Source organism: Salvia miltiorrhiza, chromosome 5 (assembly GCF_028751815.1).
Source record: "Salvia miltiorrhiza cultivar Shanhuang (shh) chromosome 5, IMPLAD_Smil_shh, whole genome shotgun sequence".
Taxonomy (NCBI): Eukaryota; Viridiplantae; Streptophyta; class Magnoliopsida; order Lamiales; family Lamiaceae; genus Salvia; species Salvia miltiorrhiza.
The window spans coordinates 54,486,445-54,513,196 of record NC_080391.1 but is presented as its reverse complement, the minus strand read 5'-3'; the positions used below and the strand labels follow the sequence as shown (position 1 = coordinate 54,513,196).

Here is a 26,752-nt window from a genome sequence, read left to right as displayed (position 1 = left end):
TCTAAACCTGAAAAGGCTAGATTACTTAGATGGCAAGCAGAATGCTAATATTATGATTATGATATTGTCATTGTGAAATCTGATCAAAATATTCTTGCAGATTTCCTAACAAGGGATGGAGCTCCCTGAGGTGGAGGCCATCGAGGCAAAACAGGCGCAGCTCTTTGAAAGCTTAGAGTTGCTACAACAGGAATGGCAAAAATGTGTTCTACACACCAAACAAGCAGGGAAGATACAAGCAGCTGATGAAGCTCAAGTATCTAACCAAATTGATGCATGCTTCATGAAGATGTTCAATCTTCAACAAGTAATCAACAAGCCGCTCTTGCGCGTTATCCGAGATAATCGGATTAAAGCAATGCTTTTCGTACAGGGCGGATTACCTGTAGTAGGGGATTCAAGTACCCCTAGCCCAAGTCCTGAGGCGATGGTTTCACAGCCGGACCCTCGAGGAAAAGATGTTGTTAAGGGGTCACACCCTGAATCAACATGTCAACCCTCCACCTCTGGGGTAAAAGAGGAAGAGATCAATCTTAGGCCTATGACAGGCCAAGTTAAGGTTGATACTGATTTTATTGATATTTCTCCTTCTTGGCAGATGTATCAAGACAGGTGGGAGAAACTTCTCACAAGAAAGGGCATTAATCCGGGAAATTGCCGGGTTGATGTTGCAGGAAAATATCCTCGAGTTTGGACAACCCCAGGAGTCAATCCAAACGACGTCAAGGAATGGTATGAGTTCGGGGCGTTAGCCTCAGTTTATACCACCTCTCCAGCCTTCACCGAGATCAAGGGTCTACCCAAATGGATCCAGAAAACGGTGTTTGATGCATGGGAGAACAACGAGTCCCTCAAACGGGGAGATGTTTTGGAATTGTACTTTTTCAGTGCAGCGCCAGAGCCAGTTGGAAAAGGAATCCGTGAAGCTTTCCACTTCATCAAGCTTCGGAGACCTGACACGGGAGCCCTGAACCGGATCAAAGTTCCCGATTTTCAGGCCGCAATCGTCTCAACATATAAGGAGGATCAAATCTCCACTAGACGAGCATGGGGTCTATGGGTCTGTCTCACAGAGATGGATAAAATGAAGTCCAGATTCAAGTTCTACCAAAGTTCAGATCTGGGAACGTTCCTGGTAAACACAATGACAGGAACTACGACCCCTTTTGCCGAAAAATCTTTCGAGAATAAACGGCAAATGTTGTGGGAAAACAAGATAGCGGGGAGCAAGGAGACTCGTCGCAAATTTTGCAACATGGCTCATCTGGGCCATTGGATTGAGAAGGTCTGCGATCAATGTTCAACGCAGAAGGAGCCAGAATTCGGCAAAGGTTTCTTCCCGAAGCCTGACAGAAGGAGGTTCCGATCTGATGAACATGACGAGCATCAGACTCCAAAAGGAAGAACCCCTCGGGCACCAAAAAAGTAAGGTGGCCAACAAAGCAAAGTGAATCATGTGATTCACAGCAAGGATCGCACCCACAAAAGAAACGACAAAAGTGGGTGGAATGACAGGAGGACCACTCACCAAACGCTCCAGGACAAACGTGAGTGGAAGGGAAAGCAGCTGGCCCCTACCAGCATTATCACAAAGCGATAAAGCAAGGGTCCAGCACCATGTGATGACATTAACTATTGTCGGCAATTATGGCCGACAAAAGAAGATGGAGGTCACAATCAAGAGAGCTGGCCACGAGTAAAGAATCCGAGGCCACCAAGCAATAATAGAGGGGATCAAACCTCTATATAAACCCAAGTGCTGGAGAGAAGAAGGCATCCGAAAATCACAACACATTTTCACACACCACATTCTCTCTAGAAAAATTATCTTTGTATTTTTAAATTCTAGTTTTAAAAGCTTTTTCGTTTTTAGTTTTAGTTTCCTTTTATTTTATGTACACAAGTATTAGCTACTATGAGTAGCTAAACAAGTTAGTCTCCTCTCTTGGGGAGAATTTTATGAAATAAATTAATTATTATATAATTCCTCTATAAACACTTAGTTTTTGTCCAACTATTCCGGTTGAGTAAAAATTTATCTTTTATTTTTCCAACAAAGTATTAAGTCAACACTTAGTGAAGGAGAAAGGTTGCAACCATCTCTTGCGAGTGCGTGGTTGGTGCGTGCCAGGTGGGCAAACGAGCCGTAAAACGCAACAAAACTGACTCCTGAAGAAGACCAGTTGACAAAGGTATAATGTTGGTTTAAATTTGAGATTTATTTCGAAGTGTTACGGAAGCATGTTGGGCCTGATTACTTGTTAAACTGTTTTAAAAATCATAATATGGATATTTTATCTTGGTTTTGTAATATGTTGGGGTTATTCTGCACTTTTGATTATTTTGGGGGTAGTTTCAGAATTTTCAGAAAATGGTCATGGGAGAAACTAGAAGAATCATAAAAGTGGTATATTATGGAGCAAAAACTAAAGGTGATGTTATATTCTAGAAAATTGGGAAAGATTATGTATTTATTGGCCAATACCCTAGATTTATTATCTCCAATTTCATGTCGGCTTGGAAAATTGAGAGACGCCCGTATCCTACATCTCCATTTTTTTTATTTTTTTTTATCTCCAAATATTCATTTCTTTCATTGTTCCCTTTCTCTGCGGATATTGCATCTGGAAATGAACAAATAATAAAATTAAATTAATTTTTTTTTTTTTTTGATCGGGCAAAGTCATGTTAGATGTTAGTAATTAGTTCCCATCCACTCCAAGACCACCTTATCTCTCCATTCACCAAATCCACCTTATATCTCCAATCTCCAATTCGCTCCCAAGAGGGATCGAACCCGGATCACTTCACTTAAGTGAGGACCCGGTGGCCAGTGGGCTAAGCCCCCTGGTTATAAAATTAAATTAATTGTCTTAAACTCGGAAACCTCAAGTCATTTACATTGCAATAACCTTCTGCATTATAGTAACAACAATGCTAACTTTCATTATTGTCTTTTTTTACTAATATCAATCAAGATGATGCCACCAAGCTGCATGAATCTGTTGAAACAAAAGACGATATTGGGATGATCATTAACTGATTTTATTTTAAATACACGATGATCATAATTAACCCCTACTTCTGTTTTCAGCAGATCCATTGATGCTGAAGATGAATGGTGATTTTACAGTAACCCAAAATTAATACAACAAGGCACCTCAAACCTCAAAAATTCTTCAAAATCTTTTCACTCGACACTCCATCACCCACAACAATAGAGGTCACCTCCTGCAACAACCAGATCTCATTTGTCACCACCCAGATAATCATAAACTTGGGAATTTTTTTCTGTTCATATTCAAAATTGACCAAAAACATCATATTCAAATCAACTCCAGCGATAGGAGTAAAATCTTTCCTTATATTTGCAAAAATCACAAATATATGCAACACATCTTACTTGACATAGAAAAAACTGAAATGAAAAAATCTCTTAACCCTTAGGGGGTTGATGATTAGCATGAAGGAATAAATTTAGGTGGTAATGGAACTCACAGCAACCAATGCTTAGAAGTGCTTATTAGTTCTTCAGCTTTAAGGTTCTTGTTTTCCCACATACATATTAAGAGATACAAAAGGAGGTCGGAAGATCCAAAGGGACGAGCAAAGCCAGATTGACGCTATAATATGATTGCCTAATACAGCAACAGTTACTGTTTAAGGAATGAATTGATCTAACAGAAAGGGTAGAATATCAAACTACTCAAAATCACTCTCATAAGGGTGGGCAAGTGATGATCCTGTTTAAATTTCTCGATAAGAACTACTAACCTCAGCCATCTGCTTTTGGCCACAGAGCACCACACCAGTAGACTGAGGGTTGATGATCTTTTTGTTTCTAGCTAAAGCATCCTGCAAAATCAGTAGTATTAGGATTCACACACACACACACACAAGATGTATCACTAGTGTCGAATGTGTTAACAACCTGTACATAGCCTCTCTCCCCTGTCCAACTATCACCAGGTTGAGACAGCACGGGTACAATGTTGACTCCCGAAGATTCCCAGACTTTAAACCTCTCCTGCATCAGTATTCATTTTAGGGCAAGAGGTTCTCCACTTCATATCAAGAACGCATATTTCACCCCTTTGCTCTAAAATGTTAAAGGACGACACCATACCTGATATGCCATCCAGTTAAGGTTTCTAGCTCCGTAATAGAGTCTCACATCAGATCTCTTTTCAGCACCAAAGCCTGCCTCAATTAATGACCGAATGGGGCTATACATTAAAAAGAAGAAAATGTGAACAGAAGTAAAGGAAAAAGGATCACACTATAATACTAAAAGGTAGAACCAGAGTAATTTCTTTTATTTAAGACGTAATTCCTGAATAGACAAAACTACCATCATGCAACCAGAGACAAATCAAAAGGAAAGCACTCCACTGTATTAAAACTCCAGAACCAAGAACATGATAAATATTCTGAACAAGTATATAGACCAAATGTAACTAAGCAACATAAAAGGTGTATCAACAACAAAATATGCAAGCCCCATTACTAACCTAAAAACTGATATGAACATTTCCAGATAATTAGTTCAAAAGTGATCCAATGCCAAAAACAAAAACAAACAGAGAGACGTACAAAATTATTATTGACACCTAAGGGAATTCCTTTCGAGTATGCTATGCCTACTAAATTCTCCCCAGTGCATCTCTTTCCCGGCCTACAGAAATACAGTTTATCATAGGAACCATTCTCATAAACATTGGCCCATAACATAAAATTTCATGTGATTTATGATCCCCGAATAAGCAGACAATAAAATGAAGAATGACACCTCAGGCGTAAGGGCATTCGTTATGAGCATTGTATGCCTACTAAATTCTGCTCGGTGCATCTATTTCCCAGCCTACTGAAATACAGTTACTATATCATGCATTATCATAAACATTGATTCGCAACATGAAATTTCATTCAAGTTATGACCCCAAATATGAAGATTGAAGCAATAAACTGAACCAGTTGCTAAAAGTTCATATTTCTGGTTCCTAAATGTGGAGCAACGTACAGCAATGCAGTATCTACTGCAGATTGACGTACAATACACGAGGGTCGGGTCCGATTATGGTTGTGTGTTAAGTTTGTACTTAATTAAACAAGAACAGAGAAAGTGTTTAAGCAACCAAATTTGTTCAATCTTAACCCTAGTTCCTATCACCGTACATAATAATATGAAATGCTAATCCAATTTGTATGATTAGTTATACCTAATTCCCGATCCGGTGGCGAAAATTAGCACGGTCTGATAGTATTCAGGTGGAGAGATTTGGTCGATATCGAATCCTTTTCCCATGGCCGAACTCAGCTCCACGAGATCACCTTTCTGGAGCCCGCAGAGGAGCTCGGCCGTTGATCCGGCGACTGATTTCACCAAAAACTCGAACACGCCGTCGGACGCGGCGGCCGACGGCGGTGATGCAATTGCGAGGAACGAGGGCTTGGATTCAGGATCCGGAAGGCGGAGCTGTAAATACTGTCCGGCCTTCGTGTAAGAGGCGGCGAGTTCGGGGGATTCCGAGACGTCGATGGTGACGCTGAAGAGCGATTCGGCGGCAGGAGAGATTTTCAGCAGCGGCGTCGGGGTCCAGAGAGTCGTATCCTGGCGGACGCCGGCGGCGGATACGGCGAGGCTGCGGCGGCGGAGGTGGTGGGAGAGGTGGCGAAGGGGGCGGAGTTTGGAGAGGGTCATGGGTGGGACATGGGAGCTCAGAGCGGGCGTGTGAGTCATAACCGCCATTTTTGGCGAGTGTGGGGTGATGGTGGAGGAGGCTAGAATGCGCCGCCGCGGACACAGGGTGGAGATGGGGGTGGGGGCTTCTACGGTGCGTGTGGGTGTACTCGAGCAGCGGTAGGTTTGACGTGGCGAACGTTGATAGGTTTTTGAGATTACATTTTTCTTGTGATAGTATTATTTAAGTTACAATTTAGAAATACTAATTGGCTCAAACTTTTGGGCACAAAAATTAAGAAGAATGTATAAATGTGTTAAAAGTGGTAAGATTCATATTTTTTTTTAAATGATTAAACTTATCATTTATGAAAATATGTCACTTATAATAGGACGGCCTAAAATGAAATACGGGTCACTTTTAGTGGGACGGAGGGAGTGTGATTTAATATATGCAACTTTTGTGAAATACTTGTCGTTAGTCACTCACTCTGTTTGCTTGTTGTTAGTTACTCCCTCTGTCCGCCAAAGTATAACACTTTTAGTGAGCATAAGTTATAATAAAATTAGTGTTGATCTTTATGTAGTGAAAAAAGGATCTCACTATTTTTTAAAATAAATGATTGATAATGAATTGATGGTGATTTTTTGTAAATAAAGAATATTTTTACGAATAAAAGATAAAGAAAATATGTGGGTTCATGTTAAAAAAAAGTGTCATACTTTAATAGACACCCAAAATAGCAAAAGTATCATACTTTTTGTGGACGGATTGAGTAATTGTTACCGAGTGAGAGTACACAAGCAAAAATAAGACAACACCAATGCCATGAAACTCCATCTCTCTCTTTCTCTCTCTCTCTCTCTCTATTGAGAGTGGATCATGTAGATTCACCCTCTTATAATAGAATATATATCTTAAATAAGGATCACATAAGGTGTGTATGGGGCGCACTAAAAAAATGACACATGACAAATGCATTTCAAAGGCTTCCAAGGCAAAATACACACGGAGTAAAATAAGAATAAAAATTTTGAAAATTTAAAATATATATATATATATATATATATATATATATTTTACCGAAAATTCGTTTTTTTCATGCGGTCGTCGTTAAAATTATGCATATAATTGAACACCTATGCATAATGATAAATACAAATATGCATGACGCTTGATATAAATATGTATGAGAAAGTATCGGTATGATCCGTCAAGTGACCAGCACCAAGAGCTATTTGACAGTGTCGAATAGTACTATGCATGTTCAACACGAATATGCATAAAGGAAAACATAAATATGCATAACATTATTCGACAACGAGGGGCAACAGAGGGTTTGCATATTGACATTATCTCATGCATATTTATATTCAACATTATGCATATCCAACATTAAACTAGATGCAAAAAATTTATTCTTGACATGTCCATTCGACTCTCCAACGCACTCCAACCTCGAGGTAACTGTGTCTTCTATTTTATATCATTTTTTTTCCGAATCATATGAAAATTGCATTTTCTGAAACGTAACTTTCGAATTTGATTATTTATTAAAATAAATATGTGACGATATTTATTTCTTATAATTAGGATGGATCGATGCTTGAAAAAATTTTCTAGATGAAAAATATTGGGAGTACTTGACTCAGATGCAAGGATACCTGTCTCTGGAAATTTATATAAACGATTTGATCTTTTGAGGGAATGAACTTATGGGCTATGATTATCTTATAACATATAGAGATGCGTGTGAAAGGGTAGTAAACTCTGTTAGGACCACCCGACTGAAACTTCTAGGAGAAAAGATATGCAATGACATGGTGGAAATTTTTTCGCATAGGGTCCAAGTATCGATTATCAGAATTTTATGAAAGCATGCTTCGAGGTATCTTCCAAAAAAAATTTGATAATCGATATTTGGATCCCTGTACGAAGATATTTCCACCATGTCATTGTATATCTTTTATGCTAGGGGCTTCAGTCGGGTCCTAACAGAGTTTACTATCCTTTCACACGCCTATCTGTCTGTTATAAGATAATCATAGCCCATAAGTCATTCCCTCAAAAGATCAAATCGTTTATATAGGTTTTCAGAGACAGGTATCCTTGCATCTGAGTCAAGTACTCCCAATACTTTTCATCTAGAATTTTTTTTCAAGCATTCATCCTAATTATAATAAAAGAACATCACATATTTATTTTAAGAAATAATCAAATTCGAAAGTCACGTTTTAAAAAATATATTATTCAAAAAGAAAAATGACATAAAATAGAAGACACATTTACCTGGAGCTTGGAGTGTGCAGATGTCGAATGACTTTATTAATACATTTAATTGTACATAAAACCAGCTCTTCACAAGTTTGTGATTCTAATTGTGGGGTAGGTATTCTGTAAGCTCAAGGCGAAGGTGCCTATATATACACAGTAGTTTATAGCTTTGGTGAGTCAATCGGTAGCTTATTTTTTAGATTAAGTATCCTAATGTCCCGACAATTCCGTCGTCAACGGAATGGAATAAGGAAGTACCAATCTACTTTACTTGTTTCCTTCTTGTTGTTTGAGTTATTTCCTTTCCTCAGCGCGGCGTCAGATATTCCTCTGAGTTTGCTTACACGTGTATCATGGATGTCAAAGATCACATATGACACTTGAAACTATATATACATAAAATATTTAAGCACCATGTATACAATAATATTGTTTTAGGAATGCAAATTCCATACGTCAATATTTTAAAAGAAAGTTCGAGAAATGAAATTTATAACCTAAGTAATAACTTAGAATTATTTTATCTCGGGTTATCACATAAAATATCCGATAATGATCGTAATTATCAGTTTGATAAAATCACACACATTTAATGAATTTAGGATGTCTAGTATACACTCTCATCAAGCATGATTAGAAAGTTGAAGAAATAGTAAAGTCTAGTGAAGATTAGAAAGTTGAAGAAATAGTAATGTCTAGTGAAGAAATATTGTGATGTAGGAAAACAAAAAATGATAATCGCAAGGCCAAAATGAACAGTTATAACTATTAAATTGTAAAATTAAGATTATTATTTTTGTAGGAGGAAAAAATTAAGATTATTGTTTAGATTATTATTTTTTTGGGAGGAAAAAATTAAGATTATATATTGTTTTGTGAGTAAAATTTTGAAGTAGCCAAAATGAAATATAAAACACAATTTATGGCCACTCATTTTAAAAATATAAAATTTGGCCATTTTTATTGATTTTGGACGTTTTTACCTTTAATGAAGCGGACTGGGTAGGATTAGGCACGCGGGTCGTGTGCCGGGTCGGGTTAGGCACTTATGGCACTATTAGTGTCATAAGTGCCAAGATTTTACTTTGTTTTATTTTGGATTTTCGTTAGCACTTTTGGCACTATTAGTGTCATATAAGTGCCAACGAAAATCCAAAATAAAACTAAGTAAAATGGTCCTGTTGGCACTTATGACACTATTAGTGTCATAAGTGCCAACGAAAATTCAAAATAAAATTAAGTAAAATGATCATTTTGGCACTTATGGCACTAATAGTGCCATAAGTGCTATACGTGCAGCACAAATACAGAAACAACAACATCATCTAAATCCTAAATGGATAAATGGAACATCTAAACCCTAAATGAAACATTTAAATCCTAAATGAATAATCTAAACCTTAGGGGGAAGTGTTTAAAATGGTCCTTTTGGCACTTATGGCACTAATAGTGCCATACGTGCAGCACAAAATACAGAAACAACAACAACAACAATCATCACTGACATACCCAAAAATTAGAAAAAACCAGAAACTCGAAATTTTCCCGACCGAAACGATGTCGTCGAACAACGACAGCCTGTCGTCGCCCACGGCGGCAACCGCGTCGACACTACACCTTTGATTGGCGATCAGAGCCCCAACAATCGCTTCCGCTTCCTCGGCCTCCGCGGCGCCGCTCGCTTTCTCCGCCGCGCGAGCAGCCGCGGCCGCTCGATGCGAGAGCCCTCCGTCCGCGTCACCATGGGCGAGTGACCAGTCGAGGGAATTAATTGGCCACAACCATCAGAGGCAGCTTATCCGGCGCCAATTTGAAGATGAGAGCAGGAGAGTTTTTCTTCTTCTTTTTTCTGCAGCGAGAGAAAGAGAGAGAGGGTTAAAGGGTATAATAGACGTACAGTATAAAAAATGGTCAAATTTTAATTTATTTCAAGTGAGGGCCATAATTTGTGTTTGTTAACTCAATAGGGCCATCCGGCCCTATTGTTTGTTTTGTAATATACACATATAAAATTATTAAAAGATAATTGAATGTAAATTGACGGCCTCGATTTTCTTAAGACATGTGACATGAGAGCCTCAATTGCTAAGTTATAATCACAATAAAATAATGAAAATTTGTGCAAAATTTATCAAACAACAAAGTTTTAAGAGATACTATCTTATTTCTACAACAATAGATCAAAATCCAATTCAGAAATACTTACTACTAGTATTAAAATGCCAAACTCGAGTGCAAAGTTATGCAAGGGCATTCTGGTCAGAAGCTGCCAAATTTATTTATTTTTTTCGTTTTTCTTTATTTTTTTTTGGATCCGTTGGCAGATGAAGTAAAAAAATTATTGCTCGATTTGATTTTCGCGGTTGCCCATTTTGTCGCTTAAAAATTTTCCCGCCAAACCACGAATTCTCTGCCTTTTGTGTATAAAGTGTTGAATTCTGCTCACTATCTCTGCCGCTTAGATTTCGTTCAGTTTTCAATTTCTAGGGTTCTGTATCAGCGTTTCTCCCCCAATTCGCGAGGTTTGAAGCTGAACTCCCTGTTTAGGAAACCATGAGCGCCGTCAACTTGAAAGATGTCACCGTTTTGGGCAATCCGGCTCCATTCGTCGATCCCTTCCAATTCGAGATTTCGTACGAATGTTTAACTCCCCTCGAAGACGGTAAATCAATTTTCGAGTTTTCTCTATTTCTTTTTGGGCGCTGAATTTTTGTTTTTGTTTTTTTGGTTTCAACCTTTCTCCTTTGGTAAAGCCATCGGAAATGATTTTCTTCACAAAATTAATAAGTCGATCCTTATGATTGTTGTTGAATTCGGTTGGAAACACATTTAAGCTTTAATATGTTTGCGTCATTGCATGAATTTCCCTTGGAATCTGAATAGAGAGAAAACCCCCCAAGGATTTGAGTTGAATCTAGAAGCATTTATATGGTATTTGATGATAGTAAAATAATTATTATTACTGTAAAGGGTTATCCCTTCTCCCCTTCTATTTCCTTGGAATTTTAGCTAATTATGACGAAATTTTTAACCATTACATAAGTTTAAAATATTTCAACCATTTTTTTTTTCTATGAATACTAATCTGGTAGAGTTATGTTGCAGATAAAAATTTTGTTTTGCTTTTCATTAACTAAAGGAGATGGATTGTTTATTCTTTCATTATGCAGAGTTTGCATTCAAGTTTAATCATCAGTATTTATACCTACTACAATCCTTGTTTATGATTGAACTGCACCAATCGTTTCGCGTAATGTGTAATACATCGGTGTAGCTCACAAGATCTGAAAATTCACCCAGTGGTGATGCAATTGTTGTGTTCCTTCTCCCCCTCACCTCTTCTCTCCATTAAAGATTGACATTGCATTGCTATAGATGAATTTTTTGTTTTATGTTTTAGAGATTCATATCCCGTGTTTTCTTCTTCAGCTGTTGCAACAAACTTGATATCCCTTGCATGTTCAAACACCTAATTTTTTCTATATCTGTTTCAGATCTGGAGTGGAAACTCATCTATGTTGGATCAGCTGAGGATGAAACATACGACCAAGTACTAGAAAGCGTGCTTGTCGGGCCTGTTAATGTTGGCAACTACCGTTTTGTTTTTCAGGTATTGAGTCGTATGTTTTAAGTTCTTGATTCTGTGAATTCAATCACACGTTAGCTCTTTCTCGATTAATTCCAGGCTGATCCACCAGACCCATCAAAAATTCAAGAGGAAGATATTATTGGAGTCACCGTGCTACTCCTGACTTGCTCGTATCAGGGCCAAGAATTTGTTCGAGTAGGATATTATGTCAACAATGACTACGAGGATGAGCAGCTAAAAGCAGAGCCTCCTCAGAAGGTTCTTATCGATAAGGTCCAAAGAAACATCTTGGCTGATAAACCTCGAGTTACAAAGTTCCCAATTAATTTCTGTCCAGAGAAGAACGAAAATGAAGAACAGCAGCCTTGTGCTTCACCAGAGGCCAGCAAGCAGGGAGACGAGCCGCTATCCAACCAGTCTTCAATTGAGTGTTCCTGAAGCCAGTCAGACACATCAAGGTCACAGTTCTCATCTCTTGAATGCTTGCAATGAAACTGTGTCGTATGAGCATTCAGAAATCGAAGTTTCTGCCATAGGAGCGCCTGTTTTACATGCCTCTACTGTGCAAATCACAAGAAACATGTTTTATTCTGTAGAAGAAGTGAGGTAGATTGAATCTGTTTTGAAACAGCTTGTCTATAGTGAAGAACAAGCGCTACCTGTAACTTTTTTTGGTGTTGTTAATTGTTATGGAGAAATACTAATGAATACCTTTGTTATTCCCGCAAGTTCTACATGTGTTGCAATGAATATAGTGTTTGACTTGGGAAATTAAAGTTTCAATCCGAACCCATTTCCCGAGTTGCTCGAACTCGATTTACAGCCCTCGTCACCTGAAACTCATCAGATCCAAACATCACTCTCAAAACAGAGCAGATTGAGATCTCATTCCAAGATTGAAACAGTCAGTGAGTGAAATAGATGAATGTTATTGTGTTGTGACTGACCTCATCATTCCAATTAGTGCGCAGATTTATGATGATCAACACCACAGCTTGAACAGAAAGGCCACATATGATCCCCATCCAAAGCCCCTGCAACCAAAGCTTCAGTCAGAAATTAGCTAGCTTTTCTTGCTTGCAAATAGTGTCTACTTAGACGAAGGCGAAGAAGAGCACACCCACCATGCCCCCAACGCGAAAGACGAAGGCGAGGAGCACAGCAGAAGGAATGGCTACCACATAGTAAGCCCCAAGATTGATGGCTGCACACAGAGTTTGCCATCCACACCCTCTAGCAGCTCCTGATAGCACACACTGGAAACCATCCAAGAAGTCTGACAGCGCCAGCAGGGGCAGGATTCTAGCTACGTATACGATCACTTCCCCTTCGTTGCTGTACAGCTTTCCCCAGACATTCCGGGCCAAAACTGTGATTGCTCCGATGATCACTCCTTCCGAGGCTGCAATTGCTGCTGCTACAATTACAGCAAGACGAGCGCGTGCTGCATTGCCAGCTCCCAGTTCGTTCGACACTCTTGTGCTGGGAGTTCATTACAGGTATTCACTTATTCAAAAGCTGAAAATGGGGAAAACATAAGTAATAGTGGTGAAACTGACCTTACTGCACCACCAAGACCAACAGAAATCATATACACCATCCAGCAAGTGTTAAGGCTGTCCAAAAACAACTCAACCAAATGAAATTCTGAGTTTAGTCTTAAAAATGGATGCACAGAGACAGACCTAACCTTATTGACAGTACTGATGTCTCTAGCTTTGGGTTTGGGAGAAGACCGGATAGAATAACGACCATTTCAAATGACCAGTATTCCAAGCTGCAACTCACAGAATCAACAGAATTAGTGTTTCTAACCATGTTTTGTATAGGTCTAGTTATGATGTAAGTGTTGAAGAACTTTCTGGACATACCATATCATCAGAGCTGAAGGAACTGCAAGCCTCAGAAACCCAATTACATCATCAAAAGCTTCTCTTGAGAAACCAGTGAAACTTTCTGCACAGGCTGAGGAGAAGCAGCTGACATACAATGCCAGCAACACCACATTGATCCAGTACGAGGCAGCATTCGCCATTGCAGCCCCTCGGCTTCCAAACTCGAGTTTGAACACGAGCAACCAACACAGAAACACATGGAGCACACCAGTCACCCCAGAGGTTATCATCATGGGAAGTACTATGTTCTGTGCCTGAAGAAACCTAATGAGACATTGGAGGATGCCATAGGCGAAGAGACCGGGTATCATCCAACGGTTGAACTCACCAGCTCCAGCAGCGATATCGTGATCTTGACCTAGACCAACCAGAATGAAGCAGGTGTTGTACCACACAACTGCAAGGCCGATGCTCAAAGCTAGAACGACCACAGCACCTCGTTGAGTATAAACACCAAGCATTTGGTACTGCTTCGCGCCATAGGCCTGCCCACACAGAGTTTCTAGTGCACTTCCCATTCCTAGCTTCAAGTTTTGAGGCACAGAGGCAGAGATTTCTCACTTACATGAAATCTCAAGCGAATGAGACGAGAGGGAAAGAGCGCTTACCAACACGCTGAAGCCGGTGACTGCAGCAAAAGAAGTGGCCATGGAAGCGCTGGAGAGCTGCAGCTCACCAAGGTGGCCAACAAACATCAAAGAGATGACTTGTAAACAGTAGAGAAGCATGTTTACTGCTATGAGGGGTATAGCCAATCCCAGCTGCTGCTTTCCTTCCTCCATAAATTCTTTACTTCCAAACCTGCATTTATCTTCATCTCCATCATGGCTTCTGGTTTCTTGGTTTGTAATTAGAGGTTGTGATCCTTTCTCTCTCATCTTCATTAGCTCTCTCTCTCAACTCTCAAAGCTTGCAATATGCAGAGATCATTTGATAAATCTAATTATCTTGATGAGAGTGGGTTCCCACATGGGAGTGGTTAGGTGTAGTTTGTAAAATCAAATAATATGATTGCTTTATAGTATATAAATCTTGCTCGTCGTTGTCATTTGCAATCTTTTATTTAATCTTTTTTTTTTTCATGTTGGGAGAGTATCTTTTATTTTCTGAAGTTATTCATATAGGTAATACCATCACCATCATCAGTGACTATTTTCCAATCAAAATTAGGATGAAAAAGCTAGTACGTTTGCTGCGTTATCAACAATTGGGATGAAAGCGACGTAAATTATTCAAATACATGTAAATTTTACTAAAAAGAAAATATTATAGTGTTTTTTCTTTAAAGACAATGTGGTATCTTTTACAATTCGTAGCTGTCATTTTTTGACAATTAACCAGAAATAAAACGTTGATACAATAAAAATAGGTAGAAAAGAACAGGCTCCAAAGATACAATATTTGGAGGCAAATTATTTGAACTACAAGGCAATTTCTTGAATAAGATCAACTGCAATTCTAAACTCATAATATCACTATAGTAATGAAGCAAAAGCAAAGGGACAACAACAACAACACAATACAACAAACTGGAATTCCACAGGAAACTAAAGGCATAGGGTAATTCTGGGGATTTCATACTGATGTCTTGCTAGGGTGTAGTTGTGTGACCTTAAACTCATCGGCCAAGAAGCTTAACCGTCCACGCGCCGCCTAAATAAAGGCCCATAAGGGGGAAGGCCAAGAGCATTTGAGTAAGAGGATCCGTCGATGGCGTGAGTATAGCTGCTGCGATTACTGAGCCCACCACGACGTATCTCCATATCGAAAACATTTGCTCCGATGAAACCAACCCAACTTGCCCAAGAAGCAACTGTATGACTGGAACCTGAAACATGGGAACTCAAGTGTCACCTTTTTTACGAGTAAAACTGTGAACTATGCTCGATTTGAGGACTCGGGCCGACGAGAACAAAGTAGACGGGGTGGATGTCAGAACATGGCAAGCACATTATTAACACAAACATGATAAAGAAACAACGTAAAGCTTATAATCTCTATGTAGTCCCTACTGCCAAGGAGAAGTGATGCACGTTAAATAAAAGGTGTTACCTGGAAAGACAATCCGGTACTAAACATGAGCACGAGGATAAACTCGAAGTATTGGTCAATAGACCATAATGACTCGACAACCCCTTCCGCATAGCTAACAAAGAACGTCAAGGCTGCTGGGGTGAGGACGTAGTAAGAGAAGGCGATGCCTATGTAGAAAAGAATCGAGGACCCTAGGACGATGGGCCCCAGAAATCTTCTCTCATCCTTTGTCAACCCTGGGAGAATAAAGGCTATGATCTCATAGAGGATTATGGGACTGCCCACCAGAAGGCTGCAGTATCCCGATACCTGCATGGAAGGTGATATTGTCTTAGTGCACAAAAGCTGTTGAGGGCTGCAAAATCTTTTTAACACGAGTAACTTTTCTTGGACTGGCAGTAGGTCACAACGGCTCAAACAATCGCAAATTGGAGACTTTGGTTCTAACTTCTAAGTTTACTCAAGACCACCACAATGGAGATCACCAAAAATATTTCCGTATAATCTTTTTTCCACTTTGATCAACCATAACACCAAAACAAAACATTTCAAGGGAATAAATAGTTTGAACTTCAAAACTGAAGATGATTAAACATTACAAAGGAATGATAAAAGAAAAATAACAACTTCTATTAAGGTTAAAAGAATCATACAATAAATGAGGTGTGACTTGTGTAATAAAAGTTGCACTTTCAGCAAATCAGAATCCTGTAAATTCACCAAGTGAATGAAAGATTTGAAGAGTAGTATTTTCTAGTTTTAGTGCTTAGGAAAGTAAAATTATGACATAGTGGCTCAATTAAATGAAGAAAAAGACATAGTGATTCAATTAACTGAAGAAAAAGCGTAGAATGATCTCAAACCTTCAGGGATGTAAAGAAAAATTCTCCAGGAGCTAATTGTAGAAAGCGAACTCCTTGCTCGCTCACCGGCTTTTCAAGAAACATAATGAGTTCCTTAGAAAATGCAAAACAACCAACCATAGCGGCTCCAACAGCCACAACTGACACAAAGAGTCTCGTTCTCAACTCCTCTAGATGGTCATATATACTCATCTCCTTATCATCTGGGAGAAGCTCTTTACTAGGGTAAAGGAAATTGTAAATAAAATTTCCTCCATCTTCCGACTCATTGTTCACACTAGACTCTGTAGCACAAGAAACATATTTTAGAATCTGAAGTACACCTAGGAAAAGTACAGAAATTGAACTAGGGCAGTTGAAAAAAAAAAGCATTTAAAATTGGAAATATCCTACAAGAACACACTTATGAAGATTATAAGTGATATGGGTAGACATCTAAAGGATCAAAGATTATTGAGTGAATACGAGAAGTTTGAGGTCAATTTTTTATCAAAGAGGTGTTTGGCTAAGCCTATTTACAGGAGCTTATAAGCTTGAATCTCTTTTAAGATGTTGAGCTTATAAGCTCCAATACTTGTAATGTTGATGTCATAATCAAATAACACAATTTTATCTCTCATCTAACACAACCCTGTTTGCCATCTTAAAAAAGACATTCAGACCAAGTTGAGATGTAGAACAGCATATGCAAACGACAATGTGCATAGACAGATATAATTAACCAATGGAAACAGAAATATTTAGATATTTAGATAATTGATACAAGCAATTGACCCATAGTCCGACATCAGCCCATATCTTCCAAAAACTTCGAATTGGGAGGGTGATCCTCCCATTGAACCGACTGAGTTGGTTTCAAAACGAAGTTTGAATCTTTTACCCCTCTTTCTAGTCATTCACATAAGGCAACTTAGGAAAATTAAGTGCCATAACTTGAAGTATTTTCTTTTCTTTCAATTGCATCCAGCTTTTCCAAATCGCTAATACATGCCATGGTGTTTGCATACACCAAATTCATGAATTTGGGATAATCTAAATGCTAGATGTGGAATAGATTAGAGCTACGCAACCAAGTCACGGTGAATGGTTTCCCGGTTTCCCAAAATACGACATCCTTCCAATATTTACATTGAGTATCTAGTTTTCGTAGCTCTAATTGCAACTAGAAACATTACCATGCTTCAAAATCAGCACCCCAAGCAATGCTTGTACTTCAATTTTTTTTCAGATAATTTTACATGTCAACTATGCCTACATAAGCCAAGACAAAATACCTTCAAAATACTATAAAGCGCCATGATCAAATAGAGCTCATTTCGCTAATCACTATTACCAATTTGAACCTAACTCATTTCACATAACCAAAAATAAAAATCGCCAAATCAAGAACTCTACAAAAACACACACAAGCAATCGAAACCTAAATTCGTAGATATTGCTTGTCAACAATTTGACCCTAACAATATCAACAAAAGCAGTCAACTTTACCGGGTCTATCTTCAGCAGCGACATTCAAGCTGCCGCCGCCGACTTCCAGCTGCTTCTTCGTGACATCTTCGATAGCTGAGCAAGCGATTCTGCTAAATTTCTTCAAACTTTTCCTATTCGAGAAGGCTAGCAACATGGGCTTCCTCTGATCAATGCGATGGAGCGCTCTCGGTGGGGGATTTGAACTCGAGCAATTGAAACATAGGGTGTTACTCTTGAGGTGCGCGCCGTAGACGGCAGCTCCTGTAGCTCCCATTGCTGGTTTTGCTGTTAGTGTGTGAAGATCTCGCCGACTTTGCTGTGCTTAGCAACTCAATTTATTGATGGTTTTTGTTGAGGAATTGAGCGTGATGGGCGATATTTTGGGAGCGAAGCCCGGCGCATTGTAGTGGAGAATGGCTACGGGATGTTCTATCGTGCGCCGCCGGTAGCGTGGGGAATTAAATGAATAATATTAATTAATTAATTACGTATATTGGTGTGATTAAATTGAGTGTTAGTGTAAATGAAATATTTTAGAAATAATTTTTGATGTATTGATAAGGAGGTGCAAGTCACTATAGTCGATAAACTAAAGTCATAATATTAGCAAGTGTTAATGGGTATATATACTTATTTTTCTAAGTATATGAAAAATGTTACTCCCTTATTCTATAAAAAATACTGATATTTTGCTATTTGGTGTTTAAAATATGACATTTTTTTAGAATATGATCCCATATATACTTACAAATATTTTTTAATTATAAAAAAGTTTATTTTTAATTTAATTTTAACCATTCATTTCATATAAATATATAATAGTGAGTCTCTTTTTTTACTATATAAAAATCACCATTCATTTTATTAGAATCTGTGCCCATCAAAAATTTCATAATATAATTTATGTTAAAATTAAAGTTATAGGACTAATGTATATTTGAACCAAGGTAAGACTTAGGAGTCTCCATATAAAAGTCTATTTTTTTAACGAAAAAAATGTAAATGCCTCATAATTATTCGACGATGAGATATAGAGCAGTGCACCGTGGCGTACCGTAGCATCACGCCGACTCAACTTTCCCGCCATTCTCAAATCTCTGCGTTTCTGCACATTCTGAGACAACGACGAAGAAGAGGAGGAAGCCGCATCAGAAGCAATGGGTGTGGAAAATCTAGCAGAGTTAGCCAAACTTATCATCAGAAGCAGAATCGCCGATCCTTCTTTTGTCTTCTCCTTTTTTTCCCAATTACCCGACTCCAACTACAGGTTCGCTCCCTCTCTATCTCTCTCTGGCAATTTTCTATCATGTATGAAGAAAGCGGGAAATCTAGTGCGTAATTAATTTGTTCTGAGCGGAGGTAGAAAATTCGCATTCAATTTGTGCGAATGATGAAGTTTATTTAGCGAGAACTATCGTTTCCCAGAGTCGGTGCGGAGCTTTTTTGTCGAATCAGTTGTTTACGTTATTTGAGTTACTAAATTGCTTCGATTTTGATACAGTTGGGGTTAATTGAAAAATATGTTGACGTTTTTATACTGGTGGAGAAGATAGGATGCATAAAGTTAATTTCTTTTCACGATTATTTTTCAGTAAGTTGAAGTATATAATATCAAGTTCAGTAACTGAGGCATGTAACAATTCAGTTCTACTTTTGGGTCCTCGAGGCTGTGGAAAAACAGCGGTGCGTAATATCTCCATTTATCTTGATTAATTGGAGTATTTGGAAGCCGATGGTCGGGGTTCATATGCTTTTTTGTGCCTTTTTTTTTGGTTAGGTGTTGGAGCTAGTTCTTGAAGACCTACTTAAAGAGCATCCAGACATGATTTCTGTGGTATGAATTTGTAGTCATAAATGTTAAATGGCTGTTTGTTATCATTGAAGAAGACCAGTAAAGACTCTTCTACGTCTATCTGGATTTTGTCATGATTAGCATTGTTCTAATGTTTCAGGTTAAGCTCAATGGGCTACTGCACAGCGACAACAATTGCGCATTGAAGGTCAAATTACCATTATTTCATACTTGCTATTATAGTGTTTATGTGCATATCTTTTTAGTACATAAGTTTAAAGATGAAGGCCTATGAAATAGAGATGTTGCAATTTGATCGACTGCAATGGTCAATTAAGAAATTACACTGTATAAAATTTCTGAGAGCATAATCTCAAGATATGCTAGATTTAGCTTCTTTGACTTCTTTAGTATGCAAAGATATTTTAGAAAACCAAATTAGCTTATAATTATCAAGCCTTGCAGATGCATCCAAGTGGAATTTATTCAATCATGCGAGCCAAATCTCTACTCAAGATACTTAACTTGAAATTCTGGTGAAGGGAATACAAATAAAAAAGATACGTATGTGTAATATCAAAATGTAAGGGGTTATAAATGTTTTACTGCCTCAGTTTTTTTCGTAAGTATAAAAAATGCTATTAACTGGTACATTATGGTTTGTATCATTTGATGGAATTAGATTATCTGGTGATTAAGTCATTATGTCATTTTGTTGTGTGTTTATAATCTGTGCTTTCCCCTTACCTTATTTCCTACTAAACTTTTCATGCAGGAGATAGCTAGGCAAGTGTGTCTGGAGCATCAGTTGCAGTTCTCTAAAATGGTAAAATTAGTATACTAGTCTAAGTTTCGATATACCATCTGGTCTCACCAGTTTGCTGCCTCTTCTTATAATAACTTGGCAGGCCTCATTTGATGAAAACACTCAATTCTTGCTGTCCATATTGCGGTAAGTAAATTATGGTTTCTGTCATTGTTTTCTGGAATATAACGAACAGCTTGTTCTTGATTTTCGATTCTTGTAAGAGGGTATTGATTCATTCATTTATTTCAACCAGGGAATGTGGGTTAGCACATAAAACAATTGTTTTTGTTCTAGAAGAGTTTGACCTTTTTACAGAGGTAATACCATCAAGTGACGAAGAAAATATCCCAATGTATGTTGAGTTGCAGCTTCATTTCTGTACCAATCACTAATGTCACTTAATTACATATGCAGGGAAAACAACGACTACTTTATAGTTTACTTGATGCACTGCAATCTGTCTCATCACAAGCTGTTGTAGTAGGAGTGAGTTGCCGACTGGTAAGCTGCTCCTCTCTCTCTCTCTATATACATATATACATAGATTATTTTCCTTTTACATCTTCCCTTCTCTTACTTGTGCTTTCTGTCTTGTTATCTATTGATGCAGCCATTGATATTATGACCAGATAAGAAACATTATTCATTTGAAGCTCACTCCAGTCTTTTTGAAAAAACTTAAACCTGCTTTGTGGTTTGTAGGATGCTGACCAGTTGTTGGAGAAAAGAGTTAGATCTCGTTTTTCACATAGGAAGCTGTTGTTTCTTCCCTCCTCCTCTGAAGATTTTCAAAGGTGAATTATTTATTTTTTGTTTCAATTACACTATGCCAACTTTCTTACAATATTCTATTATGATGACTTCAGTGTTAACATGCAGACTTGTAGAGCACATTCTACTATTACCAATGGATTCAAGGCTTCCAAACGATTTCAGAGCTGCTTTTAATGAAAAACTACTTGTATCCTCTCCCTGGAGTAATTCTCATGAGTTTCTCTTAAGTTATTTTCTTAAAAAGGAAATGGAAGTTTCATTTAATTAACTGCGAAATATGCTGAATGGCCTAACAGCGATGACGCAATGTTAATTAGCCTGCTTTTTCTTCCTCTATTTCTCTATTTTCCCTCTTGTTCTTTTATATCTTTTACTACTACATTTTAAAGTTTCCCTCTCAAGAGAATATGAGAATAAGTCCGTTCTGATACAAAAATCTCAGCGCATGAAACAATGTCTCCTTGATTGATTCATGAATCTTAAGTAAATATGGTTAGAGTTCCTTGACATGTCAGAACATTTTGGCAGATGAAGAGTTCAAAGGGGTCATTGATCAATTATGTTATTCTGATTCAACTGTCAGCCAGCTATTGAGATTTTTGTAAGTGTAAAATCAACATGTTTTTTAGTAGTATTTTTAGTTACTCTTCAATAACTTTGTACCCCCATTGTTACTAGGTTCTGTGCTGTTTGTCATATGGACTTGAGTTCTGGCTCCCTGTCGATTGAAAATTTTAAATCAGCACTTCCAAGCATACAAAGACAACCAAAGCTGGAGGCTCTAAAAGGTATGTGCATACTTGGCCATTGTCTAGGTTTTATCTTTTTCTGAGGCACTTACTGTCATAAAATTGAGATGTTTCTTGTTTCTGAAGGAACTTCTGTTTTTATAGCTACGGCTACCTGAATTTTATTACTTAATACATGTTCCATCATTTTGTCCATCATGTCTTGTGCCAATAGAAACGCAGCTTTAGCAGAATTTTCCAGTTGGATTAAAGCTACTTATGCCTTACTCTTTACTATCCATCTTATTTTGTCAACTTATGATTTTGTTATACGAGATCTTCAATCATCTGGATTCTCGAGACTCTTTAATATGGACCTCAAGATTTAACACAGATAAAACACAACTTATAAGGGAATATAAAATGTATTGAGAGAAGGAAAATGAAATGCGATAAAATGACTTGCTGAACTTTCTAACTGACAAGAAGTGAAAAGGAACCACTAACGATCTTAAAAAAGAAACTTATTACTGCCTTGTAAGCAGTGCTCTCTCAGATGACTAGTGATTGGACCTTACTTTTTCCTGTTTGAGATATAGTTGTAATGAAACCTTAAATTTTATCGTAGTTGCATATAAATTTGACGTATCTTATAAAACTGTCATATGAGCAGACATGACTTCTGAAGCAATTCTAGTATCTTTCCTCTGTAATGTTACAGTGAAAACTTACTCCAACTAAAATTATTCTTCAGAAGAAAAAAAGGAAAAATATGTTTCCAACCTAAACTCTTTCTTGCTCTCTATGTTAATTGAAAATCCGACTCGTGTGTGCAGATTGCTCTGTTTTAGAACTTTATCTTCTAGTTTGCATGAAGAGGTTGGAAGTCAAAGAGCTGGAATCATGCAACTTCAATTCTATAATGAAAGGTACGTAGATTTTCTTTTCCTCTCTCACCTCCTTCTAACAATTCCTCCCTGATCGCTCATTCTCATTGCAGAGTACAAAAGCATACACGACAGCTTCAAAACATCGGACTATTATGCAAGGAATGTCTGCTTACGGGTGTGTATGACAACACTTCCTGTTTAAACTGCGCATGCATCTCAAACAGAATATTTGTTTGTTATCTATAGCCATCATCTATGCACACCCGTGACATTGATTCACTTCTTTAGGCATTTGAGCATCTTCTGCAGCGTGGACTGATCTCGTTCCAGGATAACAGAGGGCAGGGCCAATCTGCTGAGTTCCGTCCAGTGAAGCTTTTGATATCGTGGCATGAACTACAGCAGGGGTTGAAATCCCATCGCTCTTGCCCGGTGTGTCTCTCTTAGCATCTCATTGAAAAAAATCTAAAATGCTAATATCTTCTCTTCGCCTATTCATGTGTGCGTATATATCTTGATGGTGCCAAATCTGAAACTCCAAATGCAATCCATTGCTCTTGTAGCATTAACATTGGCATCTAATTCTGTCTCAAAAAGAAAAGAAAAATTGGCATCAAGTACACAAACTATGCAAGTTAGCTCATTTCTTGATTCATGCAGCATGTCATAGAATTTGAAATATTATTTAACTTTCAATTTTGTGTTGACAGGCAATCTTAAATAAACTGATGGATCGTGAAGGCTAAGCAGTTCAACGAGGACAATTTTCTATGAAATCTTAGACTTTTAGTCATGCTTCTTTTTTTTTTCTTTTTTTCTTTTTTTAATGGGGCTTTCCATTTTCTTTTTCTTCCCTTTTTTCATCGTGAATCCTTTTGTAATTTGTCCTTGAAAAATTTATATAAAAATTTGTATTAAACCACTTGAAGAGTTAAGATCCGTCAGATAAATTTTAATACACTGATTCGGCACCAAAAAAGTGGTGATAATTCTGTGATTATATCGATAAAAAGAAATATAGTAGTATTATTTTTAATGTAGAAAAGCATTACTTTTGATATTGATTAATTATTTTAAAATACATTAATTTGGACCATTTTTAATTCGCAAACCTACTTTAAAATTTGTCTTCAAATACAAACTCCAAAACGATAAATTTTGCATATGTTGAAAATTGAAAATTTGAAATAGATTTTACAATTTATGTGCAAAATCGAAAACGTTCCAAAGTATAAACAACTACTGTCAAATCTATTTGGCTCACTCTTATTTAATTTTTAAATAGAAAAAGGTAAAAAATAGTGAAAAAGGAAAACAAAATGAAGAAGAAAAAAGAAGCACCAAAAGTTTCGATGTTCTGTTTCTTCCCTTCATTCTTTCGCCGCCACGGTAATGGGCCAAGCCACCCTAAACCTCCCGCCTCCATTTTTAAACCTCTCTTCAGCAACCCTTTCCCTCCTATAAATCCACTTTTTTCCATCTTTTTTTCCACTCACCATTTTTTTACTTTGTTTGATGATAAACTGCAGAGCATCATAGGATGACCCTTTGGTCGCCAGCTTCAAAATCGTTAGCTCCCAGAAAAATTCTCGATTCCTTATGCTGTCTGTCTTCTTTCAATTACGACTTCGGTTTCAAGGTACGGTTTCACTTCGTTTCACAGTTTCATCGCAATTCGGATTTGGGAAAAGATAGCTTTAATGGTGAAGTGGGAAAAGAGAGTTTTAATGGTGAAGTGAGAGGGAGCTCTGGCGGCAACGTCAACGTTAAATCGTCACGAGGGCTCTATCAAAATCTGATTTTGAAAACTATGAGAGAGAATCCGAAGGCGTTCAGAGATGACGACTGGGTTGTTCCTGATTACTGCAGTGCTTTGGTAGTCGATTCCGATTTGCTATTGAGTGTGATTAATTCGATTCGCCGCCGGCCGACGACGGTTTTGAAGATATTCCGGTGGGCCGAGCGGCGGAAGGGGTTTAAGCATTCTGAATTTGTGTTTTGCAGTGTTCTTGAGGTTTTGCTGGAGAATGATTTGATGAGCCCTGCGTATTGGGTGGTTGAGAGAGTTATTGATGCCAACATGGAGGGTGCTGTTGTTGATGCTTTGATTGATGGTTACTCGAATCACGCAGTTTCTGTTAGGGTTCTTGATTTCATATTGTGGGTTCTCACTAAGAAATCAGATGTTGAGAGGTGTTTGTGGTTGTTTGAAAAGATGGTGAAGAATGGGTTTTCACCAGATGTCAAGAACTGCAATAGGATTCTTAGGGTTTTAAGAGATAGAGGTTTAGATGGTAAAGTTAGAGAAGTGTATGATTCAATGGTTGAGTTTAAGATTGAGCCAACTGTAGTTACTTACAATACAATGTTGGATGTGTTTTGCAGACGCGAGGATGTGCAGCAGGCGCTCAGCCTTTTGCAGGAGATGCAGAGCGTGGGGTGTAGCCCGAGTGATGCTACCTACAATGTGTTGGTTGCCGGGTTGTCAAAGAAAGGCGAGGTGGAGAAGGCGAAGGAGTTAGCTTCTGAGATGGTGAGTAGAGGGCTGAAGCTTTCTGTCTACTCGTACAACTCTTTGATAAGTGGGTATAGTCACAAGGGGATGATAGGTGAGGCTGTAGGCCTCGAGGAAGAGATGAAGACGCGAGGGGCGTTGCCTAATGTGTCTACGTATAATGCTCTGATGTACGGCTACTGCAAGCAAGGGAGAATTGGCTGTGCCCTGCAGTGGATTGCCGTCATGCTTAAGAAGAGTATCAAGTTGGATGTGATATCATACAATACTTTGATGTATGGCTATTGTCTAGTAGGGGATGTGAGTGAGGCTCTCTTGTTGTTATCTGAGGTTAGGGAAAGGGGTCTCAACGCGACTGCAGTCACATTTAATATAGTGATAGATGGCCTTTCTAAGCTTGGGGATTTGGAGGGTGCTAGGAAGATGAAAGATGAAATGATGAGGCATGGAGTATCTCCTGATATCTTCACGTACACGATTCTTGTAAACGGTTGTAACAAGATTGGGAATGTAGCAATGGCAAAGAAGTTTTATGATGAGATGGTGCAGGAAGGTTTGCAGCCTGATCATGTTGCATATGCTACGTTCATGGCAGGCGAGGTGAAGCTCGGGCAGGTGGATGTTGTGGTGAGACTGCAGGAGGAGATGCTAGCGAAAGGGCCCTGGGCATGATTTAGCTTGAGATGAGCTTTGTCCAAGTTGGATGGTGTAGAAGAAGATTGTGAAATGTTGCAGAAGAGTATCTGTTAGTCGAGCCTGATCATGATACGTGCAGATGCATCGTTCGTGCATGCTCCGTTGGAAGAGGGGGTAACTTAGGGAAGCCCAAAACTTGTTTCATGAATTGCTTGTCACCAACTGTTGTGACATTGTTGTATTCATGCAGATGCTGGTGTTTTCGCCTGATTTGGTCGCGTCTAATGCTGTGATGAACGGCCTCCTCTGCGAATTCTGAGACGCGGATGGGGCTTTCGGGTTGTTCTATGATATGCAAATTGAAGGGATATTGCCAGAAACCTCACCTATAATGATGAATGAGGGTGTAATCTTTGGTGTTTGGGAGGTTTTATTTTAGTTGTGCAGAAAAAGAAGTGCTAATCTTACTGAAGCATTTGAGATGCAAGAAGTTGAATGTATAAATTGAAATGATATTCCTCTTGAATTATGATAAAACCATTTTTGTTTGATTTCTCCACATGATTGTTCATGATATTTTGGTCGGAAATTTTATGATTCTAGAATCTTTAAATAAATTGGGATTATAAGCAAATTCCAACCCTAAAATTAATATAACATGCTGCGCCACTTATGCCTAAAAATAGTTAGTTATCAGCTGACAAAATTTCGAGCTGCACAGATAAAAATTATTGCAACTAATAATAGGACAAGAAATTTGTTGCAACTAATAACACATGGCAAAACTCTTTAAATATTAAAAT

General features: G+C 38.2%; 6 protein-coding genes across 12 annotated transcripts; 3 read left to right on the top strand and 3 right to left on the bottom strand.

Moving 5' to 3' along the window:
- Positions 1-3,005: 3,005 nt before the first annotated feature.
- Positions 3,006-5,948, bottom strand: LOC131025118 (fruit protein pKIWI502). The gene is made up of 5 exons (XM_057954732.1): positions 5,220-5,948; positions 4,127-4,226; positions 3,932-4,027; positions 3,775-3,855; positions 3,006-3,231 (listed from the first exon to the last, which is right to left on the bottom strand). The coding sequence occupies exons 1-5, from the start codon at positions 5,747-5,749 to the stop codon at positions 3,169-3,171; spliced, it is 870 nt and encodes a 289-aa protein (XP_057810715.1). The 5' UTR covers positions 5,750-5,948; the 3' UTR covers positions 3,006-3,168.
- A 4,274-nt stretch (positions 5,949-10,222) lies between these two features.
- On the top strand, positions 10,223-12,272 carry LOC131025116 (probable histone chaperone ASF1A). Its single transcript, XM_057954731.1, has 3 exons — positions 10,223-10,617; positions 11,450-11,565; positions 11,641-12,272. Exons 1-3 carry the CDS (start codon positions 10,509-10,511, stop codon positions 11,980-11,982), a joined length of 567 nt encoding a protein of 188 aa, XP_057810714.1. The 5' UTR covers positions 10,223-10,508; the 3' UTR covers positions 11,983-12,272.
- LOC131025114 (protein DETOXIFICATION 16-like) lies at positions 11,635-14,436 on the bottom strand. 3 transcript variants are annotated; one of them, XR_009102086.1, is made up of 8 exons: positions 14,048-14,436; positions 13,416-13,963; positions 13,235-13,321; positions 13,104-13,160; positions 12,669-13,026; positions 12,492-12,578; positions 12,256-12,377; positions 11,635-12,104 (listed from the first exon to the last, which is right to left on the bottom strand). XR_009102086.1 is itself a non-coding variant. In XM_057954729.1 (7 exons), exons 1-7 carry the CDS (start codon positions 14,321-14,323, stop codon positions 12,324-12,326), a joined length of 1,467 nt encoding a protein of 488 aa, XP_057810712.1. In that variant the 5' UTR covers positions 14,324-14,436; the 3' UTR covers positions 12,243-12,323. The 3 variants fall into 3 exon arrangements, 1 of the variants encoding a protein (XP_057810712.1); XR_009102087.1 differs by having other exon boundaries at positions 11,635-11,978; XM_057954729.1 differs by lacking the exon at positions 11,635-12,104 and having other exon boundaries at positions 12,243-12,377.
- A 304-nt stretch (positions 14,437-14,740) lies between these two features.
- LOC131025115 (sec-independent protein translocase protein TATC, chloroplastic) lies at positions 14,741-18,279 on the bottom strand. Its single transcript, XM_057954730.1, has 4 exons — positions 17,825-18,279; positions 16,337-16,620; positions 15,492-15,782; positions 14,741-15,267 (listed from the first exon to the last, which is right to left on the bottom strand). The coding sequence occupies exons 1-4, from the start codon at positions 18,078-18,080 to the stop codon at positions 15,058-15,060; spliced, it is 1,041 nt and encodes a 346-aa protein (XP_057810713.1). The 5' UTR covers positions 18,081-18,279; the 3' UTR covers positions 14,741-15,057.
- A 546-nt stretch (positions 18,280-18,825) lies between these two features.
- Positions 18,826-26,508, top strand: LOC131025113 (origin of replication complex subunit 4). 5 transcript variants are annotated; one of them, XM_057954726.1, is made up of 18 exons: positions 18,826-19,073; positions 19,399-19,489; positions 19,584-19,640; positions 19,759-19,806; positions 20,374-20,424; positions 20,507-20,550; positions 20,660-20,723; positions 20,821-20,907; positions 21,109-21,200; positions 21,286-21,367; positions 21,696-21,781; positions 21,859-21,968; positions 22,745-22,837; positions 22,909-22,973; positions 23,087-23,230; positions 23,509-24,437; positions 25,184-26,123; positions 26,200-26,508. In XM_057954726.1, the coding sequence occupies exons 1-16, from the start codon at positions 18,964-18,966 to the stop codon at positions 23,542-23,544; spliced, it is 1,260 nt and encodes a 419-aa protein (XP_057810709.1). In that variant the 5' UTR covers positions 18,826-18,963; the 3' UTR covers positions 23,545-24,437; positions 25,184-26,123; positions 26,200-26,508. The 5 variants fall into 5 exon arrangements, with proteins under 5 accessions (XP_057810709.1, XP_057810710.1, XP_057810707.1 ...); XM_057954727.1 differs by having other exon boundaries at positions 23,509-25,092; XM_057954724.1 differs by having other exon boundaries at positions 25,184-26,508.
- On the top strand, positions 24,079-26,508 carry LOC131025111 (pentatricopeptide repeat-containing protein At1g22960, mitochondrial-like). Its single transcript, XM_057954721.1, has 2 exons — positions 24,079-24,187; positions 24,328-26,508. The coding sequence occupies exons 1-2, from the start codon at positions 24,118-24,120 to the stop codon at positions 25,983-25,985; spliced, it is 1,728 nt and encodes a 575-aa protein (XP_057810704.1). The 5' UTR covers positions 24,079-24,117; the 3' UTR covers positions 25,986-26,508.
- Positions 26,509-26,752: the final 244 nt, after the last annotated feature.